General features: G+C 41.6%; 1 protein-coding gene and 1 long non-coding RNA gene across 3 annotated transcripts; both read right to left on the bottom strand.

Annotated features, from left to right (window-relative positions):
- Positions 1 to 2,793: 2,793 nt before the first annotated feature.
- Positions 2,794 to 4,584, bottom strand: LOC136472488 (uncharacterized). Its single transcript, XM_066470190.1, has 2 exons — positions 4,159 to 4,584; positions 2,794 to 3,503 (listed from the first exon to the last, which is right to left on the bottom strand). The coding sequence occupies exons 1-2, from the start codon at positions 4,493 to 4,495 to the stop codon at positions 2,968 to 2,970; spliced, it is 873 nt and encodes a 290-aa protein (XP_066326287.1). The 5' UTR covers positions 4,496 to 4,584; the 3' UTR covers positions 2,794 to 2,967.
- A 3,210-nt stretch (positions 4,585 to 7,794) lies between these two features.
- Positions 7,795 to 9,652, bottom strand: LOC136472487 (uncharacterized). Of its 2 annotated transcripts, none has more exons than XR_010762364.1 (4): positions 9,614 to 9,652; positions 9,255 to 9,385; positions 8,265 to 8,428; positions 7,795 to 8,152 (listed from the first exon to the last, which is right to left on the bottom strand). It is a non-coding gene; the product is annotated as an uncharacterized lncRNA (long non-coding RNA). The 2 variants fall into 2 exon arrangements; XR_010762365.1 differs by having other exon boundaries at positions 8,287 to 8,428.
- Between the last annotated feature and the right edge of the window lie 220 nt (positions 9,653 to 9,872).

The raw sequence follows: 9,872 nt of genomic DNA, 5'->3' as shown, positions 1-9,872 counted from the left end.
TCACTGGCAAATTTTTTAAAGTTTGACTAAGTTTATAAAAAAATATTAGCGACATTTGTATCACTAATAAGTTTATTAAAAATATATTACATAATTAATTTAATGATACTTATTATACCTCATAAATAAATATTACTATCCTTCGTATATATTTAATTAACTTTGAGAACGTTTAACTTCTCAGAAAAGCTAAGTGAGACTGACATTCCTTTTAGAACATACTCCCTCCGTCCCAAAATAACTGTCGTCGTTGGTGTGCGTGTCGTAAGTTTGACTCGATTTATAAAAAATATGTGTAATATTTATATCCCCAAATAAATTTATTAAAAAACTAGATTCAAAGATCTTTCCAAGGAGGGCCGGTTTGGATCATTGGAATTGAATTCATTCTAATAATTACAATTTAGACATAGATAAATTAAGCTAATATAGTTGTATATGAAATACATTTATATATTTATTGTTATGCATATAAGGGACATACTTATATGTTGTATTTCTATTGTATGGAAATGAGTTGAAGAGTGTGTTATAAGTTGAAGAATAGAATTATAGCATAGTGATCAATAGAATTCATTTCCATCTTCCCCTATGAATTTAAGATGGGCTTATTTGCGAGCTTGGAAAAGTTATGAAATGTCAAATTCCAAATTAAATAGTCTAATCTATTGAGTAGATTTCAATTCTCCCAAAATAAAGGGATTCAAACGTCCCCTCAGATATATTAATATTTTTAATATATATTTAGTTAAAGTTATTTCTAAACGACAGATATTTAGGGATATTAGAGTCTTTTGTATTGGACTCGAGATTCTCCCGCTGACAGCTGCAGCTAGCGTAATAGTGTGGCTGCTTAATTGTCACATGCTCAAGTGTGCCCGAAGCATGTGCCTTTTAGAATCAGCAAAACTGATCTTTATGCCGATCTCTTGCTAAAACACTCACTTGAGAACATTTTGTTCCAAACGTCATTCGTAATCTGGATGCCCACTAGTCTTGTGCAACCAAAGGCTGGCTGGAATATGGCAGCAAGTACTCCGTTCCTTCTCCCACGCAGGTTCTTCTCCCTGAGGAGAGGCGATCCAGACTCCAGACGGGGATCTCTGCCAGGTGCCAGCGCCGGCCACCTCACCTGGCCGGCCCTCTCTCGTTGGCCAACCTCAACAAGGGTGGCGGGAGCCTCCAGCTCCACCTCCGCCGCAGCTGGTTTTTCCGTCAGCCCGGCATGGATCGGAGGCACAGTATTGCTCGACAACTTTGGAGCTCCAAGCCATGCGCTCCCATGTGGCCCGTTCGTTTTGCTGAAATTTGGCTTAGCCCTTGTTTAGTTGCCGATTTTGGACAACCAAAATCACTGTATCAGCACTGTAGTGTACTGTAGCGTTTCGTTTGTATTTGGTAATAATTGTCTAATCGTTGACTAATTAGGTTCAAAATGTTCGTCTCGCAAAGTACGACCAAACTGTACAATTAGTTTTTTATTTCGTCAACATTTAGTACTCAATGCATGTACTGCAAATTTGATGTGACGAGGAATCTTCTTTTTGCATAGTACCAAAGTTTGGATTCGGTGGAAACTAAACGCCCCCTTATACTGATTTGTTCTGGAAAAACAACGTTCTTACGCTGAAAAGTATAGCCTGACGCAGTGCAGCGGAACAACAGGACCGTTGTCTGTTCCTTGAGGTCCAGCCAACCATGCCGCATTTGCACTGTTCATTCGTGCAGGGACGATATAAACAATTTGGACACTTTGCATGCAGCCATTCAGTGGCAGTCCTCACCTGGACTGCTCAGATCAGTACAGCATCTGTATGAGCTCTGCCCTCTGTTCTGTGTTCCTTCCTTACGATTGTATTTCCATCTGGCTGGGATTGCACTTACGATTGTATTTCCTTGACACCTAAATCTGGGGTTGTGTGTGCCTGTAATGGAGTAAGCGGCATTCGTGTAGGTTTTGTCCAAATTTGAACTAGCATTCTCTATATCAAACGATGGTTTGATGTTCGTCGTATTTGTGAGCCCTGTCTTTAGTATGACCAACAGCTCTGGTCAGGCGCATGACTCTGAAATTACCCTGATAAACCATCACGTGTCTTGGGCTCTTGTTCTTGGCCAGGTTCACAAAGGCCTTGCTAAGCACAGAAAACACAGGAGTACAACTTCAGAGTAGCATAATGGTGTTTTAGCGCAACAGCTGTGATAATTGGCGGATGGGTTCCCTTTGTAATGTAATTGAACAACTTCTCAGTTGCCTAATCTTGCTGATCCACGGCAACCAACAACGAATTCACCATACGCCTGAGTTGATGCGTAGACCCTTTGAGCAAACCCCTGATGAAATCTGTCTAAAATGTGACTCAAAAAACAAAGAACATAGCATTGTTCAACTGAAACCAAAATGCTATGTTTAACTCATTTCAAGTTTTCAGACTGCAGTGGGCTGTTGGTTGCTGTATAGTTCTTCTGATGATATTTAACTATGAGGGAGTAGTTTGTTGTTATTTTGATCCAATGAGATGTTAGTTACTAATGAGATTTTCAAATATCTGATCCACCATAGCTGACCCAAAGGATGATGCCTTGTTTTAGTCTGGCTAAATTCATAGCTGACCAAAAGGATGATGCTTTGTTTTAGTCTGACTAAATTCATGTCCATGCAAGGTCAGTCTTGCAACCATGAGTTCCAAATTCCAAGTAGGCAGGATAGTGGGGTCATTGCTTTGTCATCCTAAATAAATACAATCCTCATAACTACTTGAAGGCACATAAAGTTTGCTGCAACAAACGATATACGAACTCAAAATAAAAACAGTAGCGAGTTTATTATTCTTGTCCTACCAAAACACACACAACAGCAGGTTTTTACGACATGATATGCTCATGGCTCAGGTACTAGTATTTCAAACAACCATACTGATATAATTCAAGACAGAAATATGCAATTCTAGCAAAGTAGCGGCAAAACTAGTTGGGCCTTGGCGTCGCCCACTCGACTCGGAGGATAAGGTTATCATAACCATACCCATTGAGCTTGCTGATCGCCTTCTCCGCATCCTCCCTGTGAACAAAGTTGACGAACCCAAACCCCCTGCTCGACCCAGTCTTCTGATCCACCGCGACGTAGACACGGCTGACAGGGCCGAACGAGCGGAAGAGCTCAAGGAGGTCAGGCTCACGGGTGTCCTCCGAGAGGTTGGTGACACGGACGGAATTCTCGTCGTTCCTGCGGCGCATCGAGTCTCCAGTCCTATCAGCGCCTCCTCTCATGGTTGGGGGAACATATGCTCCCTTCACAGGACCGCCTGGTGCAGGAGGGCCATCGGACGTAGGAGGCCTGTCCGTGAAAGTTTCAGTCGGTGGTGCCAGGTCCTTGTAGGGACACTTTGAGGTCCAGTGATCGCCCTTCTTCCCACAGGTTCTGCAAACCATGAGAACAGCACCTCCCTTGCTCGCCATAGCCAGCGGGTCACCGGATGCAGCTGGTTCCTCAGCTTTGCTCCCTACAATTAACGGGGATGTTAGCGAACAAGAACCAAAGTTTAAAACAGACTGGTTTTTAAGGCCTCATAACATGGAGAAACACAAAAGAAAAAGATAAATTCATCATTAACAAGGCATACTGTCAGTTCATGTAAGTTGTAACAAAACAATCCTTCAACATACCGAAATAGTGCTCCAACATCATCATATGCGAATCACAATCATTGAACTATGAAACAGAATTTGAGCCTTGATAAAAAAAACTAAACTGCCATGATTTCATATAATGGGTATTGATTCTAGTTCTATTAAAGTACCAAGAAAAGCATGTATGACCAAAATAACGATGATGATAGGTGAGAATGAAATGCTAATTTTAATCAGTGTTCCACGAAAAAATTCTTGCACCACCTAATGAGATGAATTGAATCGTGTTCCAATTCGTCGCTCCTACACAGCCCCCCATGTACCTAGACCTAGACTAGATGGACATAGTATTAATAAAACGATCCGAACATCCCCAAATTTCACAAAGGCCGCATCTAGCTGCAATTGCAGAAACTAAGAATCGAATCGAAACATTCGACCCAGACAGATCGTGCCTAGCTGCTAGCAATCGGACGAACAGACGACGAGGATATTCGAAACGGAAGCAGGTAGCAAGCAGATCGAGACCTGGGGCGCGGGGTCGCTCGATGAGGATCTCCTCGGTGGAGACCATGGTGAGCCTGGAGCCGGCGTCCTCCTTGAGGGCGTCGCCGAACTTGGGCCACTGGCGGCGCTCGATGGCGCTGCGGGAGAGGCGCGCCCGCGCGAGCTTGCGGACTCGGGTGGTGGTGGTGACCCTGACCTTGTTGCCGTCGTCGTCGAATTTGTACACGATGACTTTCTTGATGCCGTTCTCGTCGGGCCCGACGACGACGCTCGGCGGGAGGAGGAAGTCGAGGTCCCCGCCGTCGTCCTCCTCCAGCTCCCCCCACCGGATCTTCTGCTGCGCCGCCGCCGCCGCCATGGTGCCGCGTGCGTGCGCGCGCTAGGGTTTGGGATTTGGGTGCGCCCGGCGGTGCGGTGAGTTGAGGTCGGTCGCGTCTTCGGCTTGCAAATGGGTGGCCCGAAAGGCTTTTATGGGCTTTCGTGGGATTTCGTTCAGGTTCAACCTCGAATTGGGCCCTGAACCAACGAGAGAGCTCTGTATGTATGTGGGGTCATGGTCAGCTCAACTGCCGCTCTAGCCTCTCTAGTCGTTTCTTCTAGTTCTTTTTTGCTCTGTTTTAGATGAGCTGAAATTAGCAGAAAACTGTGCGTCATACAACAACATAATTAGTTGTGTTTTTTAGCTATTTAGCTGTCTATGAGCGATTTTCATAGAGAATCTTTCAATCCGCCCCTAAAAAACCAACCTTGCTATAATATGGCATAGCCTCTCTCCCGATCCCAATACATTGTCGCACGTCTCTCTCTCTCTCTCTCTCTCTCTCTCTCTCTCTTCTCTCTCTCTCTCTGTATATATATATATATATATATATATATATATATATATATATATATATATATATATATATATATATATATATATATATATATATATCTATATATATCTATATATCTATATATATTATATATATATATATATATATATATATATATATATATATATAACTACTGCCCTGTAGCTGGCTATAAAATAACTTATTTTTTATTTTGTAGCCACTTTGAGTTATGATAATTACTATGTTAATTTATGAGATTATAGTAACTCCTAACTAAGCGGTTTACTATAATGTTATGGTAAATATCCCCATGTGTTATAGAAACCAACTATCGTAAATACGTATTGACATTATCGTAAATTAGTATATAAAATTATCGTAAATGGAGGTGGCTACAGAATAACTTATTTTGTAGCTGGCTACTGAATATATTCTCCATATATATATTGTTTTGCTATAATACACCTGGGTACATCCTATATATAGAATGCACCTAGGCCGGCGGGTGCACCAACTTGGAGCAACCAGCGTGCCCGCATGTATTCGCTTGGGCGTGCATGGAATTTTTTGTTGGTTCGAATCTTTGAAACAAATTTTCTCCTAAACCGTAACCCCGAGTGACAAACCGTTTGTTACATCCGACTCAAAAAAAATTCTGAGCAAAACTAGATCCAATATGGATATATTTTTTATCCTTTAAACGAGTTGCATATCAATGTACTATCGATTGCAACTCTGTCTACCACCTAGTTGCAACTAGTTATAACTCTGTGTATTATATGCATCTGATCACTATAATCAGGCCAAGTTGCAATTCTGAATTGCAATCATATCTGAGTAGCAACTGTGTTGCAATTGAGTAGTAACTAGTTGCAATCAGTAGTAATTGGTTTGCAATCGGGTAGTAACTTGTTGCAACCAGTAGTAATTGTGCAGTAACGAGTTGCAACCAGGACTAACTGGGGTTGCAACTGGACAGGTGCATCTACCAACTAGGTTGCAAGTGAGTACTTGCTAGCTGCAATTGAGTACTAACTGATTGCATTTCTATTCAGTAGGAGTTGCAATCATACCTGGTTACAATTAGAGTAATAACTGGGTTGCAACTAAGTAGTGAATAATTGCAATCAGAAGTAACAAGGTTACACTAGATTATAATTAGTTGCAACCAGTGCTAAATACGCTACAGCCAAGTTGCAATTATGTTGTAGAAGTGCTTGCAACTCATAGTACAACATATTGCAATTACGTATTTGAAAAAAAACTTCATCAAATACAGCATTCATTGCAAACCAGTGCTAAATACGCTACAACCAAGTTGCAATTGTGTTGTAGAAGTGATTGCAACTCATAGTAAAACATATTGCAATTACGTATTTGAAAAAAAAAACTTCATCAAATACAGCCTTCATTGCAACCAGTGCTAAATACGCTACAGCCAAGTTACAATTGTGTTGTAGAAGTGCTTGCAACTCATAGTACAACATATTGCAATTACGTATTTGAAAAAAAAAACTTCATCAAATACAGCCTTTATTGCAACCAGTGCTAAATATGCTACAGCCAAGTTACAATTGTATTGTAGAAGTGTTTGCAACTCATAGTACAACATATTGGAATTACGTATTTGAAAAAAAACTTCATCAAATACAGCCTTCATAGATCTCGTTTTGTTAAGCATATTTTTTTTTAACAACCTACTTCAAACAGAACTAAAATCGGATATATGGTTTAGAAGATATCGCATTTTTTCGTTTGGAATCAACAAAAGATTTCCTGCATGCATGCTTCCTGGTGGGTGAGTTGAGCTGTTAGGTGGCATCACGTAGTTGATTGTCTCAATTTAGTTTTGCATGTAGGAGCGTGGACTTACCTCGCGTTCGCCGCTCGCCGCGCTCCGCGCGTCTCGCCGCTCGCGCTCGCGCTCGCGCTCGAGTCCCACGTGCACTCGCTTCATAGAATGCAGCCAGGTGCATTTTAGCCTCATCCTCTATATATATTCTCATCTAATTCAGAAGCGGCATCTTTAGCATAGTGTCTCCTTCACTTTAACCAATGCTCGTCTAGGACTTACATTTTGTGCATGGTAGATACGATTGAGTTGATTTTGTGAACTATCATGCATTTTTCTCGACGGCCATTGCTCATTAGCAACGTTACTTGCGCAAGTTTTTGGCCAAATCCCGATTTTTGTTTGTTTTTCTTTTTGTCACAGATTTTTTTTGTCACAGATTTTTGTTTGTTTCGCTAGCACCTGGTCACGAGTGGATGTAATGCGGAGGACACCCCCCTCGCTGCTGACTGGTTTTTGCCACGGGCGCCAAGTCACTACTACATAATTTAACTGTAGGGGTGGTTCTAGAGCCTCTGTAAAGGTGGCTGTGCCAGCTGCACTTCCTAGGGTGTTCCTACAGAGGGTGCCTCTATAGGAGCGGTTTCCTGACCGCCCCTGCAGTGCCCTCTGTAGGGGCGGCTGGTGTTTTCAGCCGCCCCTTCTAGCACCTGATCACGAGTGGATGTAATGCGGAGGACACCCCCCTCGCTGCTGACTGGTTTTTGCCACAGGCGCCAAGTCACTACTACATAATTTAACTGTAGGGGCGGCTCTAGAGCCTCTGTAGAGGTGGCTGCGCCAGCCGCCCTTCCCAAGGTGTTCCTACAGAGGGTGCCTCTGTAGGGGCGGCTGGTGTTTTCAGCCGCCCCTAGGCGGTTCAATCAAGAACCGCCCCTACAGTGGATTTTACAGAAAAAAAATTCAAATTCAAATCTGACCATATATATATATAATTCAAATCAAGTAACAATAATCTTTTCTCAACTCTAACATATATTTAAGCATTTCCAGGAAGTACACCAATTTATACTTTGAGCTACTATTTATATAGTAGTCACTCACCAACTCTTGCTACTTCAAATTTCCATTGTATCATTGCTATTATAGATGCATAGTACATGCAAGTCATGATTGCTTACAGGTAAATCACTGTATCATGAAATTCAGAACACTGACTGAAACTAAAAAAACTGTAGGCCGAGTTACAGTAGCTAGCTAGTGAACAAAAATGATTAAATCTTAGCTGAGAGCAAGGAATGATCACATAAGCACATAAATTTCGGTCCACTGAACTGCTGCTGGTAAACTAAAAATTACAGAGAGAAATGTTACCTGAAGTCGATTCCTGCAAAAAAGAGGACACACATAAGCTGGTTGATTCCCCAATATCTATCAGAAAGAAGATGGATTGTAAAGGGAGGCAATCATGCAAAGCGCTTGTAGCGACCTGACCTGACCTCAAGAGATGAGCTCGCTGACCTGTGAGAAAATCAACATGAGATTTCAGGTTGCTGAGGGTATATTCCAGAATCTATGGTTGTCTGATTAGATCATCTTCATATCCTTGCTTTTAAACCCAGCACACAGAAGGAAATCCAACCTTTCTTCTGTTGAAGCCTGACTGATTTGAAAGCAGAGGCCATGTAAGCAAAATGAGACTCCTTCAGTCCAAATGTGCACAAGTAATCAATCAACGGTAAAATGAGACTCCTTCAGTCTTGTTTCTTTGAATTATGATACAATATATTATGTAAAATATAACTATCACGGTATCACCAGATGCAACCATCCAGTTACATTTCTATGTGGACATCAACATTAACAATGTACAAGAATCACCTGAGGGCCGAGGCTTAGGCCTATGATCTAGAAAACTACTTTCAGAAGCTCAGTGCTGCCTGTCACTTTTATTAGAGTCTAGGGACCCAGCTGACATGCAACTAAGTTAGCATGGAGAATGTGACTGTACTTGACAACAATCTTCTCTAATTCAATGTAGTTGCAGTTGCACATATAGTAGTGCTAGTGGAGTAAATCAGCAGTTGCCACATATAAAAGTACTATTATTGTTTATCCTATAATTGTCACACTGGAAAATGCCATGAATGCAAATATGCAAAACAAAACAAGGATAAAAATAAAACTACCATACATTATTTGCACTGTCATGCACTAGCATCAAAATGTCATCCAAAAAAAAGCAACCAAAGGTCAAACAGATTGCAACGGGTAGAACTTTGCTTAATCACATAACCACTTCAATCAAAAGACATACATAAATGTCATCAATCATGCACAGAATTATAATGTGTAACTTGACTATCAGTACAAGCAGCACACTCTCACTCATTCTATCATGCAGCCAGAGATAGTAAATGGAAATGCTATAAGGGCATGCGACTTCAAGATACGATCCAGAAACAAATTGTGGCCGTTTTTAAATTTACCTTCTCACAGATCCATCAGAGCCGCAAGCAAACACTGCGGACTCATCCTAGAAGCACTAGTCGAGGAGTGCCGCCTCCGACTCCGCATTGACCCGGAGCGTGCCCTCATCGGCATCGTACAGACGTAGCCCCTGCAACGAATCAGACGAAAACCCTATCAGACACTGCTAAGTGCTCACAATCTCCCCCAAATTTCAAATCGACCTGAGCGTGCCCAAATTGGAATCCGAAATGAGCTAGACCCCCGGACGATTTACTGAAAATAGAATCCTCCAACCTCAAAGAAATTTAGAATTGTTCGCATCTCCTTGAGCTTGACCCAACCAGAAGGAAAAGCGAGGCGGGGAGAGAGCCCTCACCGAATCTCATGAGGAGACGAGCAGGTTGTTGGAGCAGGGTTTTCAATTTCGGTATTGCAAAAATTTCGGCCACCACCGAAACTACCGAATTTCGCGAAATTCGGCCGAAATTTCGGCGAATTTTTTTTAGACACTAGCACATGAAGTATGCGTTTTCTAAAAAAACATTTAAATCTAAACAAATATTAGTATGATTTATGACTACACGTCTATTGAATACAAAAATATGCAATATAAACAATAAAAAAATGAGTCTAAA

The sequence above is a fragment of the Miscanthus floridulus genome, chromosome 8, assembly GCF_019320115.1.
Source record: "Miscanthus floridulus cultivar M001 chromosome 8, ASM1932011v1, whole genome shotgun sequence".
Taxonomy (NCBI): domain Eukaryota; kingdom Viridiplantae; phylum Streptophyta; class Magnoliopsida; order Poales; family Poaceae; genus Miscanthus; species Miscanthus floridulus.
Note: the sequence above shows the minus strand (reverse complement) of the source record. Positions and strands in the feature narration are given on the sequence as shown.